Source organism: Leuciscus leuciscus, assembly GCF_965113295.1.
Source record: "Leuciscus leuciscus genome assembly, chromosome: 1".
Classification (NCBI taxonomy): Eukaryota; Metazoa; Chordata; class Actinopteri; order Cypriniformes; family Leuciscidae; genus Leuciscus; species Leuciscus leuciscus.
Genome location: NC_138725.1, coordinates 83,421,335 through 83,448,280, shown reverse-complemented (window position 1 = coordinate 83,448,280; position 26,946 = coordinate 83,421,335). Strand labels below are relative to the sequence as shown.

General features: G+C 38.9%; 1 protein-coding gene across 1 annotated transcript; it reads right to left on the bottom strand.

Annotated features, from left to right (window-relative positions):
- Window positions 1–9,507: 9,507 nt before the first annotated feature.
- LOC309474329 (uncharacterized protein) lies at window positions 9,508–19,419 on the bottom strand. Its single transcript, XM_082136810.1, has 11 exons — window positions 19,282–19,419; window positions 17,642–17,732; window positions 13,173–13,201; window positions 12,698–12,719; window positions 12,518–12,603; window positions 11,398–11,541; window positions 11,056–11,249; window positions 10,237–10,340; window positions 10,041–10,156; window positions 9,799–9,963; window positions 9,508–9,678 (listed from the first exon to the last, which is right to left on the bottom strand). Exons 2-11 carry the CDS (start codon window positions 17,706–17,708, stop codon window positions 9,601–9,603), a joined length of 1,005 nt encoding a protein of 334 aa, XP_081992936.1. The 5' UTR covers window positions 17,709–17,732; window positions 19,282–19,419; the 3' UTR covers window positions 9,508–9,600.
- Window positions 19,420–26,946: the final 7,527 nt, after the last annotated feature.

The following is a 26,946-nucleotide window of genomic DNA, read 5'->3' as shown; positions in this document are numbered from 1 at the left end:
GTACATGACGTGGTATGCGTTGCAGTCTGCGTGTGATGTTGTTGTCTGTAGCATCTCTGCAGTAAAGCTGGGCAGGAGAGGAGTCAGTTTCACAGTGAACCAGGAAACCCAGTCGTGGGTTCCAAAGCCTTCAAAATGAAGGCTGATGATGGAGAAGGCTCGACTCATCATGATGTCCCTCACCAGAGGATCGATGTCCAAGGCCTGAGGAAATGACAAACAAACAGAAAGGGACATTTCCGTCAGACCAAGAGCCTTTGGGGGCTCTTTTGATTTTATTTTGATTTATTTTTTGCCACACAGAGAATAGCACTTCTTTACGCTTGCCGCCTCAGTCATGAGAACATACCTGTGATGTCCTGCTGAGAACTGTCAAGAAGTCGTCAATGTCCTGGAAAGCGTTGTCGCCGTCCAGGCGGTCAAAGACCAACCTGATCAGGCCTGCGTTGTTCAGCGCGCCGGATGTCAGTGTCAGTTGAGCGACCTGAGAAGCGCTCAGATTGTCCAGCTCATCAAACTGCAGGGGACAAAATCAACAACAACGTTTGTAGAAACAACACGCTTGCACAAAAACGGTCACGTGAACAGGCTGCATAGCTGACGGGCCACTCACGCTGACAAATCCCTCGTTGAGCACGCGCAGGTCTTCGAAATCCACGTAGATGGAGAACTTGCCAAAGCTTTGCTCAAGCCAAGTGCTGAGGCTGCCGGTGTTGGACCCACAGCTCGACCCTGAAATGACAGCGCACAGGAAAGACTCTTTAGGAGAGACAGATGTTGACAGACACAGAGCAGCGCTGTCTTCTAGCACACAAGACCGAGCATAGGGCCGCCTCCACTGGACCTACCGTTTGCGTGGCTCTGCTTCAGGTAGCCCACCAGGACCGGGGTGAGTTGTTGCGGCGAATCAATCAGGTCAAAGACGCTGTTCAGAGCCCCAACGCTATATTGGAGAGATCAAATCAAAAGGAAGGTAAGAGTGATGCCTCTTTGAAGTGGTTTTGCCACCACTGGCTATAAACCAGCTCGAGAAATGCACTCGCGCTTTCAATGACAATGCCACCAGGCCAGCTTTACAGAGCTGTGCAGCATTTGGGGAGCGCTACGTACATGACGTGGTATGCGTTGCAGTCTGCGTGTGATGTTGTTGTCTGTAGCATCTCTGCAGTCAAGCTGGGCAGGAGAGGAGTCAGTTTCACAGTGAACCAGGAAACCCAGTCGTGGGTTCCAAAGCCTTCAAAATGAAGGCTGATGATGGAGAAGGCTCGACTCATCATGATGCCCCTCACCAGAGGATCGATGTCCAAGGCCTGAGGAAATGACAAACAAACAGAAAGGGACATTTCCGTCAGACCAAGAGCCTTTGGGCGCTCTTTTGATTATTTGTATTTTTTTATTTTTTTGCCACACAGAGAATAGCACTTCTTTACGCTTGCCGCCTCAGTCATGAGAACATACCTGTGATGTCCTGCTGAGAACTGTCAAGAACTCGTCAATGTCCTGGAAAGCGTTGTCGCCGTCCAGGCGGTCAAAGACCAACCTGATCAGGCCTGCGTTGTTCAGCGCGCCGGATGTCAGTGTCAGTTGAGCGACCTGAGAAGCGCTCAGATTGTCCAGCTCATCAAACTGCAGGGGACAAAATCAACAACAACGTTTGTAGAAACAACACGCTTGCACAAAAACAGTCACGTGAACAGGCTGCATAGCTGACGGCCACTCACGCTGACAAATCCCTCGTTGAGCACGCGCAGGTCTTCGAAATCCACGTAGATGGAGAACTTGCCAAAGCTTTGCTCAAGCCAAGTGCTGAGGCTGCCGGTGTTGGACCCACAGCTCGACCCTGAAATGACTGTGCGCAGGAAAGACTCGTTAGGAGAGACAGATGTTGACAGACACAGAGTAGCGCTGTCTTCTAGCACACAAGACCGAGCATAGGGCCGCCTCCACTGGACCTACCGTTTGCGTGGCTCTGCTTCAGGTAGCCCACCAGGACTGGGGTGAGTTGTTGCGGCGAATCAATCAGGTCAAAGACGCTGTTCAGAGCCCCAACGCTATATTGGAGAAATCAAATCAAAAGGAAGGTAAGAGTGATGCCTCTTTGACGTGGTTTTGCCACCACTGGCTATAAACCAGCTTGAGAAATGCACTCGCGCTTTTAATGACAATGCCACTAGGCCAGCTTTACAGAGCTGTGCAGCATTTGGGGAGCGCTACGTACATGACGTGGTATGCGTTGCAGTCTGCGTGTGATGTTGTTGTCTGTAGCATCTCTGCAGTCAAGCTGGGCAGGAGAGGAGTCAGTTTCACAGTGAACCAGGAAACCCAGTCGTGGGTTCCAAAGCCTTCAAATTGAAGGCTGATGATGGAGAAGGCTCGACTCATCATGATGTCCCTCACCAGAGGATCGATGTCCAAGGCCTGAGGAAATGACAAACAAACAGAAAGGGACATTTCCGTCAGACGTTGCGTCCCGAGAGCCTTTTTGGGCCGTTTGATTTAGATTTTTTTTATTTTTTTTGCCACACAGAGAATAGCACTTCTTTACGCTTGCCGCCTCAGTCATTAGAACATTCCTGCACTGCAAACAGAAAGCAATATTTTCATCTTAAACTGTAATTTCCTTAACAGTAACTTATTCACTTTGACTCTTAGTTAAGACACAATTTGTGAAAGTTGATTATTTTTAACCTAATAAAGAAAAATTAAGTTTACCCTTGAGTTACAATTTCTCTAAAAGCAAATTGGCATCAGTTAAGGAGATGAGATTTGATGCTTGTGTTGCACACATTCCCTGCCTTTGATTAAAGGAACACAAAGTTTAGTTTCTGACAAATCTGTTCTTCTTAAGAAAGACTGTTTAGTGTTAAACATGCTTTGATCTCAATAGTTTTTTCAGGACCTTACAAATGCATTATAGAGTTCGACTAAGCTGGAACAGGCTGCAAATGCACTGCTAAAGACCTGGATGTTCATAAATACATGATAAGATACCAAGGCTACAAATGTAAAAAATTCTGAAGTGTTGCTTCTCTCCGTCGGTGCAGGCATGCTGTGGAGATCACTCCAAGATTACAAGAGGCAATCCTGAAAGAACCCAAAGATAACGTCAAAGAACTCCAGAAGTAAATTAATTGTTCAGATAAGAACCATTTTGGCAAAATGTCCAGTATCTGCTGAGCGCAATGTCGAAGCTTAACAAAACTTGACACATAGACAGACAGAGAGTTTTGTAAAATTCCACCAATAGGGGGTGCTATAACTGAGAAAACACTATGGGCCCTATCTTGCACCCAGTGCAATTGACTTTGTACACCGACGCATGTATCATTCCTATTTTGCACGCACGCAAAGCGGATTTTTACCTCCACAGACGCACGTCGGTTAACTAAGAAATACACTTGCACTCCTGGGGGTGGTTCAGTGCAAAGAGGAGGCGTGTTCTGGCGCAAACGTTCCCTCATGCTATTTTACAGGTTTAGAAAACAATTCCGCCATTGCCAGAAAAAAAAAAAGTCTAAAGTCAGTGGCGCGTTGCGCATGTTATTCATATGCTATTTTAAGGGCGCACGCTTGGCCATAATGTAGCGTGTGCACAACGCGCATACACTTTGATTCTCTCATCTACACACAGACGCAGCAGTTATCATTTTTGCAAATCATACATTATTACGATAGATAGATAGATAGATAGATAGATAGATAGATAGATAGATAGTTTATTATTAAAAGCATACATCTAGCTTACACATTTACCCAAATTATCATACGCCTGTTTAACCGAAGTTAATTTGGGTGTGTTTCTCCATCCCCAATGTCCCTGACGAGAACGTCGGTCTCCTCGGCTGTGAACCGCTCCTGGCGCACGCCTGGCAAATCCGCCGTTATAATAGGAATCCGCCATGAAACAAGCGCACCTGCTCTTAAAGGGAATGTGAGTTGTCGCTCTGATTGGTTTATTTCATGTTACGCCAAACCACACCTATGAATAATGAAGCTACTTCAGACCAACCCATTTTAGATTTGCGTCGGGCGCAAGAGGCATTTATCCCGCCGGTAAAATAGCAACAGCGCCCAAGACCCGCCCACAAAGTTACTTGCGCTTTGCGCTTGACACTTGCGTTTCAGATCGTTAAAATAGGGCCCATTAACTTCATGACTTTATTTATTTATTTATTTATTTCAAGCAAATAGTGTGACAACAGAAAGAATACACAATAATAATAATAATAATAATAACAATAATAACTTATACACTAATGCTTGAAATGGAGTAGGGAGAAGTAAAACTTAATGAACCCCACCCCAGTCTGTCAAAGAATTTATACAAGAAAATAGCTGCTTCCTTCTTCAATTATCTCAAAGAGAAAAAAAAAATGAAAAAGAAAAATACATATAAATTAAACCATAGTAATACCTCTTTAAGAAACAGTATTTTAGTTGCACATGTGCGAAACCACACATACATACTATACATATACATAATATACAGATATCACCTCAGGTAACAATGATTATCAAATACCAACAATGGTAGACGGAATACCACAAGGTACATAACAATGACAAACAGCTACCAACAATGGTAGATGGAATACCACAAGGGTAAATAACAACTAATCCAACACTCCATACAACATTAATACAATTAAACCTCATTTTCATTGTAATGGGACAATAAATAGTGATACGCTTTAAACATAAACTGTGCATTATATAATTTTTCAAGATCCTGCAGTTTTAATAACTTTGATTTGAGAAAGAGAGGATTTGTGTGCTCAAAATAGGCGGCCTTGTGTATAATTCGTACAGCCCTTTTCTGTAGTAAAAAAAGTGACTGTATTGCATTTTTGTAAGTATTGCCCCATACCTCTACACAGTAGATTAGATATGGCTGTATTAAAGAACAATACAAGGTATGGAGTGCATTATGATCAAGGATATGTTTAACTCTACTAATTATAGCAAGGCTTTTGGAGACTTTAGTAGTTATATGTCTGATGTGGGCATTCCAACTTAACTTATGGTCTATCGTTACACCTAAATTTTTTATTTCCTGAACATTTTCAATGTGTACTCCATCTATCTCAACCAGTTTATGTGAATCGGCTTGATACTTTCCAAAAAACATCACTTTAGATTTATCTAGGTTTAAGGATAATTTATTACTTTCCATCCATTTTTTTTATTTACTTAATTCTTTATTTACAACGCTGATAAGTCGCTCCAAACTGTCATCACTATAGAAAATGTTTGTATCATCAGAAAACAATACACATTTAACCAATTGAGAAACGTTAAAAATATCATTAATATACAAATTAAATAATTTGGGGCCCAGTACTGACCCCTGGGGGACACCACAAGCAATGTCAAGACATTCAGAAGAGAGCTCACCCATTTGAACATACTGTACTCTGTCGTTTTCACCCACTTTTCACCCATTTCCCAGCCACCCCCGTATTCCATATCGTTCTAATTTCTTAAGTAGTATATCATGGTTGATGGTATCAAATGCTTTTTTGAGATCAATAAAAATTCCTATTGCTTGTTTTTTATTTGTTAATGCCTTTGATATTTCTTCTGTGGCATCCATTATGGCCATTGAAGTGGATCTATTGGGTCTGAACCCATATTGACCTTCATTAATTAACTTATGCTTATGTATGAAGTTTTCTAACCGTTTGTCAAAAACCTTTTCAAGGATTTTTGAAAATTGGGGAAGGAGTGAAATGGGTCTGTAATTAGTGAAGTGATTCCTATTTTCATTTTTGAAAAATGGTATGACCTTAGCAATTTTCATTTTTCTTGGCACACAGCCGTTTTTAAGCGACAGGTTACAGATATGTGTAAGAGGCTTTATGATACTTTTAATTGTCTTTTTTATTAGCACCATATTGATTGAGTGACAGTCTGTAGATAACTTGTTTTTTGATTTTTGAACAATATTCATTATTTCACACTCACTGACAGAAAAGAGGAAAATAGTATGGTCGTTTCTTTCAGAGTTCAGCTCCAGTTCTTGGTTTGGAATTTTTGCTGCTAAGTCAGGGCCAACATTAACAAAAAAATTATTGAAATCATTTACTAATTTATTCATGTTATAGTTTTCTCCATTAGAGTCAACAAAATATTCCGGATAATCCGTTTTATTAAATCCTTGCTTAATGATACTATTTAATACTGCCCAGGTTATTTTTATATTAGATTTATTAGCAAATAATTGTTTTTCATAATATTGTTTTTTCGCCATTCTCATTATGGCTGTCAATTTATTTTTGTATAGCTTGTATCTATCCTCAGCTTCTTTGGTTTTCAATTTAACAAACAATTTATAAAGGTTATTTTTCTTCTTACATGCATTCTGCAGGCCCTTGGAAATCCAAGGGCATTTTTTATTTTTTTTCGGTTTACTAAATACTCTGATGGGACAGTGCTTGTTGTACAAGGAAGTGAATATTTCTATACATTTATTGTAAGCCACATCAGTCTGCATCTCTCCATAAATAGTATTCCAATCTTGGGACCTTAATTCTTCATTGAAACCATTAATAGCTTCCTCAGTTCGTACTCGTCTATAATTCACATTGCAGGTTATATTACATTTACAAACATTACAGTCATATATAGTAAAGACTGGCAAGTGGTCGGTGATATCACAGATCAATAGACCATTAACAGTATTATTTAAAAGGTCGTTGGTAAAGATGTTATCAATTAAAGTTGCGCTATGAGAGGTGATCCTACTGGGCTTTGTGATTGATGGAAATAAGGACATACTATACATCCTATCAACAAATTCACAGGTAGGTTTGTGTTTGTTTGAGTTCAAAAGGTCAATATTGAAATCCCCACATACAAACAAGGGCTTATTTATAACTTCAGAAAACAATTTCACCATCCATTCATTGAATAAGTCTATGCTTGTTCCAGGTGACCTATAGACACAGCTTATGATAATATTCTTTTGCTTTTCATTTTTTAGTTCGATAGTTACACATTCCATTACATTATCAAGTGCTATTGACAAACTATTTACTATTGAAAAATGTATTGTTTTGTGGACGTACAGTGCCTAACAACATATGACTTAAACACTTAGGGCCCTATTTTAACGATCTGAAACGCAAGTGTCAAGCGTGAAACGCAAGTAACTTTGTGGGCGGGTCTCGGCGCTGTTGCTATTTTCCCGGTGGGATAAATGCCTCTTGCGCCCGGCGCAAATCTAAAAGGGGTTGGTCTGAAGTAGCTTCATTATTCATAGGTGTGGTTTGGGCGTAACGTGAAATAAACCAATCAGAGCGACATCTCACATTCCCTTTAAGAGCAGGCGCGCTTGTTCTAAAGCGGATTCCTATTATAACGGCGGATTTGCCAGGCGCGCGCCAGGATCGGTTCACAGCCGAGGAGACCGAAGTTCTCGTCAGGGACATTGGGGATGGAGAAACACACCCAAATTAACTTCGGTCAAACAGGCGTATGATAATGTGGGTAAATGTGTAAGCTAGATGTATGCTTTTATAATAAATTGTCTGTCTATCTATCTATCTATATATCTATCTATCTATCGTAATAATGTATGATTTGCAAAAATGAAAACTGCTGCTTCTGTGTAGATGAGAGAATCAAAGTGCACGTTGTGCACACGCTACATTGATTATGGCCAAGCATGCGCCCTTAAAATATCATATGAATAACATGCGCAACGCGGCACTGACTTTAAACTATTTTTTCCTGGTCAGTGGCGCAATTGTTTTCTAAACCTGCAAAATAGCATGAAGGAACGTTTGCGCCGGAACACGCCTCCTCTTTGCGCTGAACCGCCCTCGGGAGCGCAAGTGTATTTCTTAGTTAACCGACGTGCTTCTGTGGAGGGAAAAGTCCGCTTTGCGTGCGTGCAAAATAGGAATGATACATGCGTCGGTGTACAAAGTAAATTGCGCTGGGTGCAAGATAGGGCCCTTAAACACAAATCAGCAAGCAAAAACATTTTCAGCTAATAACATAAAATCTGAATTTCATACTTTTACCATATGGATATATTTGTACATCGTGTGAAAATGAATATGTTTACTGAATTTTGTGAACATCTGCCACGAGGCGGTGCTATAATGAGCGATTTTGTTTTATCTAGTAAGGCTGCAACATGTGATAGAATGAAAACTCTTGTTTCTTTGGAGTTCTTGCTTTAAACATGATCAAGAGTAAATCTTTTTTTTTTTGGCGATAATCTTTAAAGTTTGTCCACAAATCGAATTTGTTTAAAAAAATACTTTTTCAAATTCATCCTGGGCTGTTCATCAGATTCCCACAAACCATGGCGTGTATCATCCCCAGACCCTCATTACAAAAAGTTATCAAACTAATTTTGATTGGTCAAAGCTTTGCGATGATATAAGTTAACCTGTTAACGACCAGGTCAGCTTTTAAATATAGAACTGATAATTATATTTCCGACTTACAAAAATTGTTGTAAATAGGAATTTTACGGAAAACATGGCAATATTTTATTTAAATTCAGCTTCTAAAAAACACGTTAAGGACATGCGGAAAGCAACCAGACTGCATTATAGTTTGTGTTGAAGACATGATGCATTATAGCTGAGAATCCATATTAATTTCTTTGTTTAAAACAAATGTTCTAATAACACACTGCAGTGTGAGATAGAATCAAAATCCTTTTTATGATTACCTATAAACATTAGATAATTTGTATTTTAATTCATCCAAAGCTGAACATGCACACAAAACGTGGCATGCATCATCCTTAGACCCTCACAACAAAGTTATCAGAAGAATTATTTTATTTATTTTTTTAAAGCATTACAAAGATAAATAAGTTTACCAATTGGTCTAGCGATGACCATTTGAGCAAAATGATCTACAGTCATGGTCAGAATTATTGGCACCCTTGGTAAATGTGATCAAAGGAAGCATGATGGAAGGAACATAATGGTTTTACATTGTTTCGCTGCCAGGGACTGGACACCTTTCAGTCATTAAAGGAACAATGAATTCAAAAGTGTATCAAGACATTTTACAGGACAATTTCAAGCCTGCAAAAATTTCATGACTACAAGCTTTAGAAAGGTTTAAAGAGGGCAGTGCTATCAAGACAACCCAGAAGTGTTGATAAACTGAAACAGATTTGTGGGAAAAGATGGTCCAAAATTTATCAAAAGTCTTATTAGCAGCTACAGAAAATGTTTGGTGAATGATATTGCTGATAAAGGAGAATCTACAAGTTACAAAATTTCAGGGTTCACTTACTTTTTCCACCCTGCAATGTGTATGATCACACAATGTATTTGATAAAAATGAGAAAAGTAATTTTTTGTCTCTTATTAGTTTAGCCTTAGTTTGTGTTTTTCTATATAGTCTTAGTTTGTGTCTATATGTCTAGTTAAATTTAGACCAGACCCAATTAATCAGTAAGCGATGCATACTGTATGCTCAAAGGGTTCACCAACTTAAACTTGTTGAGTTTATAACTTACTGTATATATGTTAAGTGTAAGTAGGTGAACCATATACATATGTTATATGTAACATGTAAGAAGGTTATATGTTGTTTCCTGCTATTATCATAATTGTGTACATTTTGTTAGTTTCTTTGCTGCATTAAAAAAGTTTTCTTCTTAATATATTTAAGTATGTTGTTCCTTGATATTTTGTTCTGCCCCTGAATAAACAAGAGGAATATTGCAATATTGTGGATTAAACTCAACTTAAGTTTGATCAACAGAATTAATGACTAATGACATTAATGAAGTAGGACTTTAGTGAGATGATTTTTTTTTACCTCAGATTGAATTAGTGTCCAGAAAAACGCATCAGTATTCTGGAAAGCATCACCTTCCTCTAGACGGTCAAATATGATGTTGGTCAGATTGACGCTGTTCAGCGCTCCAGAAGTCACAGCAAACTCCGCCACTTCAGATGGACTCAATAACCTTAACCAATCCAGCTGCAAAGTACAAGAGTCATTAGCCGAAGCCCATGAGCATCACAGCAGATGTTATGTGCAGAGCTCAGCTCACTCACAGTGAAATGGCTGTAGAGCGTTTGCAGTTGACTGGCAGTTGCATATTTAGAGAAGATCCCAAAATTCCTCTGAAGCCATTCATTGATCCTGGTGATCTTTGAAAAGCAGCCTGGATCTGAAATTGAACATTTGGCACAGTGACATGCAATCCTCCATACACCCCTCCAGCACACGTGTGTGTGAATGTGTGAGTACCTGCTGTGTCTGTCCTGGACAGGTAAGAGTGAATGAGATGAGTGAAGATCAGTTTCTGCTGACTGTCTGTGATCAGCGATTCCTCCGTGCTCAGGACTTTCACTCTGTCCATTCAGAGAGAAACACACATTACTGTATTAGCACTCACTGTATTACGATACCAAGAATGCTTTTTAATGTTTCTGAAAGAAGTATTTTCTGCTCACCAAGGCTGCATTTATTTGATCAAAAATACAGTGGTATTGTTAAATAAAAATATAATATGCAATTTAAAGCTGTTATTTACAGCTGTTTTCTACGTGAATGCATTGTAAATTGTAAGTTATTATGGTGATTTGAAACATTCATGATTATTATGAATGTTGAAAACAGTTGCGCTGCTTCAGGTTAATGTAGAGATCATCATACACTGCCATTCAAAAGTTTGGGGTCAGTAAGATCTTAAATATTCCAATCTGCAGCCAGTGTGTGTGTGTGTGTGTGTGTGTGTGTGTGTGTGTGTGTGTGTGTGTGTGTGTGTGTGTGTGGACATGTTTTTCTACCCCGGTGGGGACTTAAACCTGAATGCACACAGACTAATGGGGACTCGTGTCACCGTGGGGACCTAAATTGAGGTCCCCATGGGTACAAAAGCTTATCAATCTTACAGAATTAGTTTTTTTGAAAATGTAAAAATGCAGAATGTCTCCTGTGATGGGTAGGTTTAGGGGTAGGGTTAGTGTAAGGGGATAGAATATACAGTTTGTACAGTATAAAAACCATTATGTCTATGGAGAGTCCTCACAAAGATAGTGCACGTGTGTGTGAAATGTCATGTACATCAGCTGGAAGGATTGACAGGTGAAGCTCATCTGGCTCAGTCGTGTCACGATCTCCTCAGTCATATATGGCAGAACTGGCAGAAACTTCAGATAGAGCCAGTTCTCCACAAACGCCAGATTGAGGACGCTCGTTTCCGTGAGATCGTCCAGAGAGGCGAAGAGATCGGTCACACTGACGTCAGTCTGCAGGTTCTGGAGGAGAAGAACAGCAGTGATTCAGAGGCAGACAGAGGAGAGATGGACCTGTGTGTGTGTGTGTGTGTGTGTGTGTGTGTGTGTGTGTGTGTGTGTGTGTGTGTGTGTGTGTGTGTGTGAGGTGTGTGTGGTGTGTGCTACTGACCAGCTCTCTGGAGAAGCTCAGCACTGACTGGATGATGTGTGTGAGGTGTGTGTGCAGCCGCTGTAGTTTAACACTGGAGACGTTTCTGTCACTCGTCACGACACACAAAGCCTGAGAGCTCATGCGGCCCGCGGCTCTGATCACCTGAAGAAGAGAAAACATCAAGATCACTGATCACCCGAGGGAAAACCAGCGTTACCATCACAGATATCATTGATCAGATGAGACAGATAAAACACCTCGGTTACGACTGTAACCTCGGTTCCATGAAGAGGGAACGAGACGTTGCAGCAGACACCCTGTTGAGGCAGGGGCTGAGGCCCAGGGAAGGGAGACTCCACCCCGAGGTGGTGGAGCTCATATGGAGGTGCAGACGTGGCTGTGCTGTGTCTGTACATGGTTTCCCTGATTGTTCTACTTCCGGGAGTTCTGGATAACAGAGTTATGGAAGTGTGGGTTTGGCCTCTGAGGGGGCCCAACTCATAGACTCAGGTCTCTCAACTGAGGTTGTTGAGGCCACGCTCACTCTAGAGCTCCCTGCACAGGAACAAACCGGTTTCCTCCGTGGTGCGTTGGAGCAGGAGGAGTATGGTGGCTTTGTGGCTTTGTATTAGGGGTATCCCTACAAGAGGTGTGTGATGCTGCGGGCTGTTCCTTTCCGCACACACTCGTCGAGATTACAACCTAGTTTTGGGCTCCGACCCTGAGGAGCGCGTAGGTCAACGGCGAGCTGGCTTCTCGTAGCTGAAGGAAAAGATTCTGAGGCAATGGCACTCAGCTCTGCCCTATAGTGCGGGGGAGCCGCCTCTATTCACACACTCGAATGCTATTGGCGGGCGTATTCTCGCCCGCGAGATTTCATAAGGCTTCAGTAGATTCGAAGAAGGAGGGATAACTCCATAGGGCCACCTAATGGTGACGCAGTGTTGAGAGACCGACTCGAAAGGGAACCAGCATTAATATATCAGAGTCAGAGTCTAATTCCTCTTAATCAATCTCTGCTATCACTGATCAGCTGAGACAGAGAATACCAGTGTTACTATCACTGACTCAGCTGCTGATCTGCGTCATTAACATGAACACAGTGTTTGTGAGGTGTTTTAGTGATGAATTATCTCACCGCTGAGGTTGTGAAGTTCTCCTCCGCCGAAACACAGGTTTGCATCGACACATTCACAGTCCTGTCTAGGAGAAGCTCATATTCTGCTGGGAAACAGAGTGTACAGATCAGATTATTCTCTTCAGCCACAACACAAGTATGCTGTTGCTTCGATACTGAGATGAATATAAAAAAACTTACTGTTGAAATGATTTGTGACGTTCTAAAGATAAAACACATTTGGATATTGGAATGATGCCGCATCATCCAGTGCAGTTTATTATCAGGAGGAATAAATGAAAAGATACGAGTCATTCATGTAAAACACTAAATCAAATATTCTATGTAAATGCATGAGTTAATAATGAAACTTATATATAAAGATGTGGGAAAAGTAGATTAAATTATATTATGTTAAATAATAATTCAATAGAAGAACTGTGGCGACTTCAGGAACAAACTGACTTACATCTGAATTTAGTTAACAGAAGTTAAATGACAAATAAAAACTATTTATTAGTCGCATTACTTTTAAAAGCATCTTCACTACACATAAATGTTGTGCAAATGTGCCTCAATCTTTTGACAGTTTTCCCGCATCATGCAGAAGTTTCCACAGTTCTATGATTCAGACATTTCTTCATCATTATTGTTATTATGTATTTGCTCTGCTCACCTGTCCATGTAGCACTGAAGTAAAGCAACCTGAGGAAAAGATCAAATCAATCATTCATTTCTTTCTTTATTGCAGCAGAAACAAGGTTTTGTTCATCTTATTCTGTCACAGGTATAAAGCCTCATTACAGCTCATGGTTCTTCATTTATGCATGTTCATTCATGCAGAGAACTGAAGAGCATCTTTCATATAACCATGCCACAATGTTATTTTTATTCTTTACAAACAATGAAGAGATTAACAGCATTACATAATATTCCCATAAGAATTATTCCTGTAAGAGCTGACAAAGCCAGCATGTTTCTTAATTCAAAATAAGCAACATTTGAGTATGTTCTTTGTGCACTTTGTTAGCAGATCAGTAAATCAGTACTTTTAACTTCCTCGTTTAACATCATCTCACTCAAATCCTGCTGTACTGAATATGACTAGTTCACCAATATGACTAGTTCACTCATCTGCTGAAGAACCAGCAGAAGAACATCAGAAGAACCATCTGAAGAACCAGCAGAAGAACCAGCTGAAGAACATCAGAAGAACCAGTTGAAGAACCAGCAGAAGAACCAGCAGAAGAACCAGCAGAAGAACCAGCTGAAGAACCATCTGAAGAACCAGCTGAAGAACCATCTGAAGAACCAGCTGAAGAACCAGCTGAAGAACCATCTGAAGAACCAGATGAAGAACCATCTGAAGAACCAGCAGAAGAACCATCTGAAGAACCAGCTGAAGAACGAGCAGAAGAACCCGCAGAAGAACCAGCAGAAGATCCAGCTGAAGAACCAGCAGAAGAACATTAGAAGAACCAGCTGAAGAACCAGCAGAAGAACCAGCAGAAGAACCAGCAGAAGAACCAGCTGAAGAACCAGCAGAAGAACCAGCAGAAGAACATCAGAAGAACCAGCTGAAGAACATCAGAAGAACCATCTGAAGAACCAGCAGAAGAACCACCAGAAGAACCAGCAGAAGAACCAGCAGAAGAACATTAGAAGAACCAGCTGAAGGATCAGCTGAAGAACCAGCAGAAGAACCAGCTGAAGAACCAACAGAAGGACCAGCAGAAGAACCAGCTGAAGAACCAACAGAAGGACCAGCTGAAGAACCAACAGAAGGACCAGCAGAAGAACCAGCAGAAGAACCAGCTGAAGAACCAGATGAAGAATCAGCAGAAGAACCAGCAGAAGAACCAGCAGAAGAACCAGCAGAAGAACCAACTGAAGAACCAGCTGTAGAACCAGCTGAAGGACCAGCAGAAGAACCAGCTGTAGAACCAGCAGAAGAACCAGCAGAAGAACCAGCTGAAGAACCAGCTGTAGAACCAGCAGAAGAACCAGCAGAAGAACCAGCTGAAGAACCAGCTGTAGAACCAGCAGAAGAACCAGCTGAAGGACCAGCAGAAGAACCAGCTGTAGAACCAGCAGAAGAACCAGCAGAAGAACCAGCTGAAAGAGTGGAAACTCTTCCTGGTGAACAGAATATCAGAGTGCACTAACAAACCCGCCAGCAGAGGGCGCTGATGAACAAACTCTCTCTCACACAGAAACCACAGGACTGTTTCATGCTTTCATTATGAGGGGAACAGGGAATGTTATCAGATGTACCTCATTATTGACTTGAATTAATTTAAAAAGACAAAAAACAGTTCACATTTAAAATGTGGAAATAAGTATTTTTAATTTATAGATTTGAGAATCGAATGAAAAGGGGGAGTTGGAGGAGAAGTGTGTGATTACAAGAGCTTTGGCTGCTGATCTTACCGATCTTCTGAATGCATTGCTGTAGTTGATGAGTTTCATTACAGTTTTTTTTATTCGCTTTGGTACTATTTTCACAAGTAAGGTGTACATTTTCAAAACTCTAAGTACACAAATCCACACTGATCACACTTGTAACACAGCTAGTCATTGTTTCAAAACCTGATCTCATGCTTTCATTACAGTTATACACTTTTCAGTCCACATAATCACTGTTTCAAACACAAGATTATTGGGTAACACTTTAGAATACTGTTCCTTCATTAATGAATAACTACACAGGAACAAATGAGTAATGCATTAGTAACACTCTAGTAACTACTATTAACTAACAAGAAACTCTGATTAACGAATTAGTAAGTAATTGCGCTCAGATGAATGTAGTAGTTCATTATTAGCTAATCAATAACTACTATTTTTTTCATACCTCCCAGAGAACTACTATCTATAGGTTCATAATTAACATGAATAATGCATAATTTATAATAAAAGGTAATGGTAACCCACTAGTAATGACTCAAGTATTACTACATCATTTTAAAGGAACTACTAATTATTTGGATCAGTATCTAAAGTGAAAAACATGATAACAACCTAATATTGACTGAAGTCATTGTAAGCTTTTGAGATTTTTGTAAGATTTTGAATATCAATTCCTTCCAATGGATTTGGTAACACTTTAGTCATTACTAGTGTGTTCCCATGATCTTCACTTTAGAATACTGATCCAAATAATTAGTAGTTCCTTTAGAAAGATGTAGTAACACTTGATTCATTACTATCCAAAACCTTACAAAAGCCTTAAAAGCTTACAATGACTTCAGTCAATATTAGGTTGTTATCATGTTTTTCACTTTAGAATACTGATCCAAATAATTACTAGTTCCTTTAAAATGATGTAGTAATACTTGAGTCATTACTAGTGGGTTACCATTACCTTTTATTATAAATTATGCATTATTCATGTTAATTATCACACACACACACACACACACACATATGCGTGTGCCCACACTTTGAACATCATGGTGGTTATTATCTATAAATCACTTGTGTAAAAATAATTCATTACATTTGGTTATCCATATAAGAAATGGCAAACAAGTTCTATAGAAACTGTGTATTGAATCAATATCTATAGAAATCTATAGGTGTACCAAATGATTCATTGATTAACCATTAAGTTCAGTTGAATTAAATAATAGACAAATGTATTAAACTGAACAAGAAGAGATGCAAATCAAAGGTTTGATAGTAAGAGCTTTATGAAAGGCAGTGACTGTGAATGAAACACTTCTGTAGACAAAACACTTATTTTGTGTTGTGAAAAGGATACTTTGTGGTTTTGTGTATTGTAAGTTTACACAATTGAAAGCAGTAACGTGCGGTGAAATCTTGTCATGGGTAGGCTGTGACCTTATCAATGTGGCATATATGTTCAACCCAAGTTCATATCAGGCATCATCACATCACTGCCTGCATACAGCAAAGTCAGTCATATGTGAGGCTAATGCACAATCAAATCTAATAATCAAATTAATGGACACATCTATCTTATGACTTATACAACAAACAAATGTTTTGTGCGGGACACAGTAAGAGAGGGAGGCGGCGCGATTTCACGCAATTCTGACGCAATTATCTTTTAAAATGTTTTATTCTGTGGCGGAAACAAGCTTCCATACCTCCTGGCCTCTTCCTCCCATCCATCCTCCCTGACATGTACCGTTACGGTAGGGCCGGCCCAGCTATTGGTAGGCGCCGGCGGTGCCTACCAATAGGTAGGTAACCTACCTGAGAAAACGTTTTGGAAAAGACGGGCTATGGACCCAACCAACTCTATAGGAGGGGAGGGGAGAACTCCCTCACATGGTACAACCCATGCAGAGGCTGCGCGCTGCGGTGTCAGAATGCAGAACATGTGTAGCCTAATGTAACTAACGTGACAAATGTGAAAAAAATTTAATAAATCCTCGACCGGCGCAAAAGTGAAGCAGCCCACCGGGAATTCTCCCGATTACCCACCCCGGGCCTGTTGACAGCCAACGCTAGGCGCCGCTAGATGCTAAGTATCGGGAAGCGCGGATTGAGTGAGAGCGAGTGGATCACGTGACATGAAGCAAGCTCGGTCTCTGCCTCAATGTTGATAATTCAAGACAGCATGAGAACTGACTGCGCATGCGCAAATCTACGTAAACTACGTTCTATGGACCAAAGAGGCACTGCTAACCTCTGCCTCAATGGCCATGGCCTTGAATTTCCTACATGAAACAATGGTTTTAGGAGCAAATAATGGCAAAATAAGTATATTATATGTGTATTCCTGAACATTTTTGTTACAAAAATTTATATTTGGAATAAAATAAATGCAATTAATAATGTGGTGAATTAATAAAGCTCTTGGAATTAATAAATGTAATGTCAACATTTCCTTTGGTGAGGCACTGCCTACCCTGACCGCACGTCCCTGATTGAAAGCATGATGAAATGTTTGAAAAAAGTGCACTTTTGATGATCTGTTGTGATATTAGCACTAAGAGTTTTGAAAATGTACACTTAACTTGTGAAAATAGTACCAAAGCGAATAAACAAAACTGTAAAACTGTGTGATTGAGTTTCTATGGAGCTCCTGAAGAGCTGAGCGGAGAAGAACACGAGCTTGAGTGTGTGTGTGTGTGTGTGTGTGTGTGTGTGTGTGTGTGTGTGTGTGTAACTCACCACAGAAGAGAACAAACAGGATTAGAGCATCGTTTCTGAGCAGTTTTTTTCTCGTTGTTGGCGTCATCGTGTTATTTCATGGTGTTTATATCTAGAATGACAACAGCAGATATTCAGTCAACATATTAAGTATAGTATGTTTTACTGTCATTATATATTCTAACAGCAGTTCACTTAAGTTTGTATAATATATTATCATACTTTCATGAGTTATCTGAGATACTAGGACCGGTTTCACAGACAGGGTTTAGATTGAGCCAGGATTAGATCTTAGTTCAATTAGGACATTTGTGATGCGATCTGGGAAAACCCGTCGGATGTCGCGCTGGGCCGTTTTCAGTAAATTCCAAAATAGTTTGAATGTCAGTTTTTTGTCACTTTTTTTTTTTTCATTAAATTATAATTCTATAACATCTTTTCTCTTATCTCTGAAAATATCTTGGCAAAGTTCCCTTGTTTAGCAGCGATAGTGTCAAGCTGAAAATACTCTCTTTCTCTAATGCATTCTATGCGACCATTTTCTGTAACGCCCGGCAGAGGTGATCGCCGTATATCACACACACCTGTCCGTCTCTTAACACTACAAAGATAGTTTACCTATAAAATAAACCACATACCATGTACAGTGAATGTGTATTAGCGCCAATCCTGTTTAAAAAAAAATAGTGCCAAGCGTCCCGACGGTGACCGTTATTAAACCTGTTTTTCTCAAAATTCCGTTCCAGAAAATCATAGCGATCGGCCGACTTCAGATAAACATAACTTTTGCTACCAACAAGCTATGATAAAAATAAAAACAGATATTGGAAAGGGCTTGATACCAGCTTCCATATGATATCAAAACCTGTAATAGGTAAAATTTCACCATGTGGTGGGTTTTCCCAGATCGCATCACATTTAAGTATCTTTTAAAAAACATGTCTTAGGAAAAAAACACAAACTGGTGTTCATCTTTAGACAAAACAATGGCACTGACATATTTTAAGACCTGCTTTCTGTTAAAACAGCTCAAACATGCAGTTTAGTCTGGACTAGATCAAGCCTGGTCTGTGGAACCGGGGGTAGGAATATTTTTACATGATTTACTAGGAGACCAGGAATATTTATTATTTATCAGATTTAAGTGAAATAGGGTTAAGGTGAGGTTGACCATTTAAAGCATCTTGAAATATGCACTTTTCCTATATATACTATATACTGTATTAATTGTCTTATTTAGCGAGGACTCATCAAATTGTAAAAAAAAAAAAAAAAAAGAAGACACATTTATGATGTTACAAAAGATTTCTATTTCTATAAATTAAGGCTGTGCTTTTTAACATTATTCGTCTTTTTAAAATGTATTCAAATAGAAAATAGTCATTTGAAGTTAATAATGAAATAAAATGTGGATTTCTAATCAAAGAAACATATTAATCTTCTTTCAAAACCCTCAACATCTTCCTGACCCCAGAATGATGATCGCTAGTGAACTTCATGTTATAGAAACATCTGTGTTATTTCTCAGTTAGTTAGTTAATGTCTGACGAAAAAAGATCTCTGTATACACATTTCCTGTATATCCTGAACTCCTGTTATTGAAATTATGCTATATGCAATTTACAATATTTAATAACTTGTAAGTATAATCCTGTACATACCCCAGATCTTTGTTGCAGAGTTTCACCTTCAGTATTGTTTGGAGTCGTAGTGAGAGATGTGATTGAGCCGGAGGCGAGATCTCTCAACTGTAAGTCAGTGTGTGGTTTGATTTCTGTGTTATTCTGTGTGCGTGTTTGTCAGGTATGAAGTCTGGCCTGCAGGAATCCTTGCATAAATATTCATTAGCATCTGACACACAGTGACACACCAACGCCCATGGGCAAATATCACAGCTTCAGATGATCACATGACAGTCCTGACCCATCCTCCAGACATTAAGATCATGGAAAACTTTGGGATAGGCTTTAGTCAGTCGCCTTTACTTCTATTGCGCTTTATACAATACAGACTGTTTCAAAGCAGCTTCACAGTGAAAACTGGAAAATAACAGATGAAATGCATTCAGTTTCTCAGAAAATGGTGATGTCATCACTCAGTTCAGTTCTCATACAGTCAGATCAATAATGTTTTTGAATATTAAGTGACTCTAACTAATGAAGCCAGAGACAACAGTGACAGAATGAAGGAAAACCATTGGAGAGAAACCAGACTCAGTCGCTCAGTTCTCGTGCTTCAGTCAGGCTTAAAGAAGAGCTGAGAAACTACCCTCAAACATTATAAATCATGCCATACAAGTCATACAAGTATATGTGTAACGCAAAGGTATTGCAATGGCATGAAATATGATCAGTCCTCTGAAATGACAGAAATATTCAGCTTGCGTGGATCAACCTGTTCTCTCTGTTGGTCATGTTTGACACCCGTCGTTCTCTTCATCAGCTGACAGAAACACAGTCTGACAGTCTTTGATTCTTCCACTAAATAAAGCTAATGTGAACCGTGAAAGTGCTGTACTGTACCAGAACAACTGGACGGATGGAAACAGTACAGATCATCTGTACTCAGACTGATATTGAGTGCCTGATGAGCGTCAATAAACGGAAGAGAAGAAGACATTATCCTTCTGAATGACTGTCAGAGATCAAATTCAAATTCAAAGTTTATTGCCATTTGCACAGGTACGTCTTAGTACAGGTACACTGGTTTCTTGTGCGTTTCTCTGAGTCAGCTTGACATTTTAAAAATGCAAAGAATGCACACAACAACAACAAAAAACACTATAAATAACCTTTCTAGTTTAAATAAATACACATTGTAATAGATCAATTTAGTTAATAATATTGCATGTTGTAAAAACTCTAAATAAAATAAATGACTATTGCACTAGTCATTACAATGATTAAAAACATGGAGTACGGTACTTTTGCCCTCAGTAATGTCCTGTGCCACTAGCCTAGCAGTGGCTGGAAAGAAGCTGTTAAACAGACGGCCTTGTGAGTGCTGAAGCGGTGTCTCAGGTTGTCCCTGTGTCCACCCACTTAAACAAAGCATAAGCTGGGTGGTGTTTGTCCTTAAGGATGCTCTGGGTAACACTTTATTTTGATAGTCCGTTCGTTGAGACTATACTGGTTATTAGTAGCCATTCAGTAGCTTCTCAACAGTGCATCATTTGACATTCAACAACACTGTTTCAACTGACAAGTAACATACGTTCAATTGACTGCCTATAGACTATAAGGTACAATTCAAGTGTTAATCTACAGATTTTACGAAAAAGTGCCTGTTGACTGTCAATGTTATTTTGCAACAGGTTATTAACCAATTGGCGACTAACTTTCAGTTGTCAACTAACTTTCTGTAGATTGAGTACCAACAAAAGGTGGGAATATTTTGTTTCACGGAGACATGGCTGGATGACTCCATTACGGATGCTGAAATCGAATTGGAGAACTATTTGGTAATTAGGAGAGATCGAAACCGCAAAGGTGGAGGGGTGTGTATATATGTAAGAGCGGACATTGGTTTTAATCATAGAATGGACTTAAATAGTGAGCAGGTTGAAGCGGTTTGGTTAGATATTTTGCTACCGAAGAGTAAGCCCATACTAATTTGCGCATGTTATAGACCGCCTGATCAAACACAGTTTTATGAACTTTTAGAGGATGTTTGCTCAAATTGCATGGACCTGGTTAAATCTGAGGTTATCATGTTGGGGGATTTTAATACTGATGTTCAGAAAAGTGATGTTTCAGGGTATAAAGCATTGATGAATTTTTGTCGCTCCAATAGTTTACATCAGCTGATTAATGAACCTACACGTGTGTGCTCTACCACCCAAACTACGATTGATCTTGTCCTAGTATCAGACAAATCTAGGATAACAGAAAGCGGGGTTATAAAATATGGGTTGAGTGACCATTCTATTATTTTCTGTACTAGAAAGATCAAGAAAGCAGTGCTCAACTGTCATACTTCTATAAAAACCCGTTCACTGAAAAAGTATAGCAAAGAAGCACTGAATGGCTGTTTAAATAAAATGAACTGGTCTAAAGTTTTGCAATGTAGTGACGTGGACAGAGCATGGTGCCTATTTAAAAGTATGTTTTTAGAAGCTGTGGATAAAATAGCACCATATAAAGAAATTAGAATAAGGCAGAGAACAGAACCCTGGGTGAATGATGACGTCCTTGAGGCAATTAGGGTAAGAAATAGGAAGTATGGGAAATTCAGAGAAAATAAGGATGAGCAGAGTTGGGCTGATTATAAAAAGGCTAGAAATGAAGTTAATAGATTAGTGGGCAATACTAAAAAGGCATATTTCAATGAAAAAATTACTGAATATAGAAACGACTACGTAATTAAATTGAAAGTACAGTGTAACTTTCGGTAATTACAGTGTACCTATAAAGTACTTACGTGTAAGTATAGGGGAACAATACGTAAAGTCTTGGGAATAAAGGTGTAACAACCAGGAAAATACTGCGTAATTAAAACGAAATTACAGTGTAACTTTTGGTAATTACAGTGTACCTATAAAGTACATAAGTGTAAGTATAGGGGAATAATATGTAAAGTTTTGGGAATAAAGGGGTAACAACCAGGAAAATAACAAATTATTTAGGCAAATTATTTAGACTGTAAGTATTCCATGTAGTTACAGGGTAAGTATGACATTGCGGGCTGTAAATTAAAGTGGTGCTTCTTACCCTCTTGTTTCATGTAGTTACAGGGTAAGTATGACATTGCGGGCTGTAAATTAAAGTGGTGCTTCTTACCCTCTTGTTTCATGTAGTTACGGGGTAAGTATGACATTGCGGGTTGTAAATTAAAGTGGTGCTTCTTACCCTCTTGTTCCATGTAGTTACAGGGTAAGTATGACATTGCGGGCTGTAAATTAAAGTGGTGCTTCTTACCCTCTTGTTCCATGTAGTTACAGGGTAAGTATGACATTGCGGGCTGTAAATTAAAGTGGTGCTTCTTACCCTCTTGTTTCGTGTAGTTACAGGGTAAGTATGACATTGCGGGCTGTAAATTAAAGTGGTGCTTCTTACCCTCTTGTTTCATGTAGTTACAGGGTAAGTATGACATTGCGGGCTGTAAATTAAAGTGGTGCTTCTTACCCTCTTGTTTCATGTAGTTACAGGGTAAGTACAATAAAAACACATGTAGGCCTACACACACAATCTGACATCACTTGGAAAACCTTTATTTGAAAAACAACTTATTTCAAAACAGATTTACAACATATTACACTTCTTATTCTTTTTTTTTTTTTTAAATCAACTTTTCATTTCAAATACTAAAGTCCTGATAGAAAGTAGCATGTTTTGTCCTGTTTTGTTTCTCTTGCATGGCTTCCTCCTCCTGGTCCTCCTCTTCTTTTTCTATCGTTCCACTGATTTGCCTAATCATAAGAAGGAGTATTTTTCTATTCTGTATTATGTATTAAAAGAAAATACAGTACACCCAGAAATGTTCTCATAATTTACTCATCTTTTCGCTACCGACCAACTGTCACCAGCGAGTGCATGAGAGTCGGCTTGAATGGCTTCGCGTTTGCTGAAGCTTTAAGCGTCCATTGCATCCTCGCGGGAGTTTGATGTGAAACTCGCGCGAGAACTGGTGTCTCTGTTCTTCTGCATGGTTTGTTTTTCATTAGTATTATCTGTTATTGTTTGTATTTTGTTGTGAGCAATAATAAAAACATTAAAAAATAATAATAATTCGACATTCGGTTTTTCGGTGCGCTTACGTCAAGCTTTAAATTTTCAAGCGTAAACTTACTCAACCCTCTCATGAACGCGCAGGTGACAGTTGGTCGGAAGCGATAGTCTACAGTTAAAAAATTTTTAATATTTGGTATTTTTCTTAAAAACGTTTATCGTTTCACTTCAGAAGACATTGATTCATCCATTGGGGTCGTATGGATTACTGTAGTTATTGTTGTATGTGCTGTTGTCAACTTTTAGGAACACATGAGCTTGCATTATATGCATTTACAGAGATTATTTATTTTTCTAAAAACTTTTGTTTGTGTTAATCTGAAGAAGGATGCATATATACATCTCGGATGACATCAGGGTAAAAGATGAGTAAATGGTGAGGACATTTCTGTAGCCTACTGTAGGCTATTTTCTTTTAACACATAATACAGAATAGCAAGAGACATGTCATGGGATTCCTTCTTAAGATTCATCAGTGGAAAGAAAGAAAAAGAAGAGGAACAAGAGGAGGAGGAAACCAAGCAAGCGAAAGTGCTGTAAATCCGTTTTTAAATAAGTTTTTTTTTTTTTTTTAAATAAAGTTTTCCGAGTGATATCAGATTGTGTGTGTGTACATGTGTTTTTATTGTACTTACCCTGTAACTACATGAAACAAGAGGGTAAGAAGCATCACTTTAATTTACAGCCCGCAATGTCATACTTACCCTGTAACTACATGGAACAAGAGGGTAAGAAACACCACTTTAATTTACAGCCCGCAATGTCATATTTACCCTGTAACTACATGGAACAAGAGGGTAAGAAACACCACTTTAATTTACAGCCCGCAATGTCATACTTACCCTGTAACTACATGAAACAAGAGGGTAAGAAACACCACTTTAATTTACAGCCCGCAATGTCATACTTACCCTGTAACTACATGAAACAAGAGGGTAAGAAGCACCACTTTAATTTACAACCCGCAATGTCATACTTACCCTGTAACTACATGGAATACTTACAGTCTAAATAATTTGCCTAAATAATTTGTTATTTTCCTGGTTGTTACCCCTTTATTCCCAAAACTTTACATATTATTCCCCTATACTTACACGTACATACTTTATAGGTACACTGTAATTACCGAAAGTTACACTGTAATTTTGTTTTAATTACGCAGTATTTTCCTGGTTGTTACACCTTTATTCCCAAGACTTTACGTATTGTTCCCCTATACTTACACGTAAGTACTTTATAGGTACACTGTAATTACCGAACGTTACACTGTACTTTCATTTTAATTACGCAGTACTTTCCGGGCTGTAATCTAAAGCGTTACCGAAATCCCTTAAGCAACTTGGCTACAGTAAAAGGCTAAAAACAAAAAACAGTAATATCACTCTAGATCTTGGCAACAACATTACATCAGAGAAGGAGATGGTGGCAGATAGCTTTAATACGCATTTCTCATCAGTTGCCAGGAAGCTTGTGGAAAAGTTACCTGGTCAGACTGGTCAATATGGTGAAAGTCATGTGCAGGACTTTTACTCTCAGTTTGGTGTCCGGGCGGGGAGTTTCTTTTTTGAAAAGGTGAGGGAGACACTTGTTCTTGAGAAGCTGAAGAGGCTTGATGGCTCTAAAGCCACAGGATTAGATTCTATTCCATCTAAATTCGTGAGGGATGCCGCTGAGACTATTACTCCGAGCATTACACATATTATAAACAGGTCGATAGAACAAGGATGCTTCCCCAATGACCTCAAGATTGCCAGAGTGATTCCATTATATAAGAAAGGGAGTAAACTAGACCCTGGTAATTATAGACCCGTTTCAATTCTTGGTTGTCTGTCAAAGGTAATTGAAAGGATTATTTTTGAACAGATTGATAATTACTTAAAATCACAAAACCTACTTTATGAGTTCCAGTCGGGTTTTCGGAAATCACATTCTACGGATTCCTGTTTATTGTTTCTAACGGACTATATAAAAAAGGAGGTAGATAATGGAAACTTCTGTGGCATGGTCATGTTAGACTTACAAAAAGCTTTTGATACAGTCGACCATGGTGTCTTAATGTATAAATTGAAAGCCATGGGTTTTAGTGAATTAGCACAGAAATGGGTGGGCTCCTATCTGGAAAATAGAACGCAAGTAGTGGACATTGGGGGGAAAATGTCTCAACCAAAAGGCATGGACTGTGGGGTACCTCAAGGGAGCATTTTGGGTCCACTTTTCTTTTTACTATATATAAATGATCTAAAGTCTGCTTGTTCATGCAGTCTTTTTTTATATGCAGATGATTCTGCGATGGTTGTTTCTCACAAGGATAAAAATATGATTGAAAACAAACTTAGCTCAGCACTTCTAAATGTTAGTATGTGGATGGTTGATAACAGATTATCACTTCATTTAGGGAAGACTGAATCCATATTGTTTGGAACAAAGATAAAGTTAAAGAAAGCCTCCAGTTTTAAGGTCCTAGCTGGAGATATTGTAATTACTGCCAAGGAATCAATCAGTTATCTTGGATGTATGTTAGATTGCAATTTATCTGGAGTAGGTCAGGCCCATAAGGTAATTACTAAAGTAAATCAGAGAGTCCGTTTTTTGGCGAGAATATCAAAGTTTTTGGATGAAAAAACAAAGCTAATTCTGGCAGGAGCTTTAATTCAGCCATATTTTGATTATGCGTGTGGATCATGGTACAATGGTGTCACAGGGAACCTGAAACATAGGCTTCAGACGTCTCAAAATAAATTAATAAGGCTTATTTTAGACCTTCCCATAAGAACTCATCTGGAATCTTCCCACTTTGAAAGAGTGGGATGGTTGGAAGTTGAGGATCGCGTGTCTCAGATGCAGCTGGGTATGGTACATAAAATTGTTAATGGAGATGTACCCAAATATTTTAGAAATTATTTTAAAAGAGTAAGTGAAGGTCACAGTTACTCCACTAGGGGTAGCTCAACAGATTTTGTACCCCCCAGATTTAAAACTAATCTGGGCAAACAGTCTTTTCTTTATGCTGGAACTATCCTTTGGAATCGGTTACCTGGTACACTAAAGACAGTACGAAGCATAGGCAGTTTTAAACAGGGTTTGAAAGTATGGCTTAGATGCCAATCATAGTTTTTATTATATCATAGTCTATTTTTATTGTACATTTTTCTGTATAATATGAATGAATTTGTTTAATGTATGAAAAATGATTGATGTGTGAATTGCTGCAACTTGTCCTTTCCTCTTGCCCTTATAGGGACCACAATGGAAATAAGTCTTTGGGCTTTATTGTGTCATCCCTGACTATTTATGTATTTTAATATATGACACAGAGCACTGTTTTCATATTTTTTTTTATATTTAAGTGGTCAAATAAAATCAATCAATCAAACAACTCAAGATCAATCTGTCAGTTAAAAGTCAACAGTCATGTCAGCATATGAAGTATATGATACTGTATATCCTACTCAAGGGGTCTCATATGCATCAAATTAATGATTATTTTAGCTGATTTAAAAATGTTTTTAAAAATGTTTTAACCATTTGTAGATAATCTGTTGATAGTCAACTAAAGATTACATGTAGTTGCTTATTTGTTGCTTGTCAACAAAGAAATTG

Bases quoted from the DNA above. Each gene is read 5' to 3' on its own strand.
- LOC309474329 (XM_082136810.1), bottom strand. From the start codon at position 17,708: ATGACGCCAACAACGAGAAAAAAACTGCTCAGAAACGATGCTCTAATC. The intron at 13,202-17,641 runs GTGAGTTACACA...TCTTTTCCTCAG, and splicing joins CCTGTTTGTTCTCTTCTGTG to GTTGCTTTACTTCAGTGCTA. The intron at 11,542-12,517 runs GTGAGATAATTC...TCTCTTCTTCAG, and splicing joins AGAACTTCACAACCTCAGCG to GTGATCAGAGCCGCGGGCCG.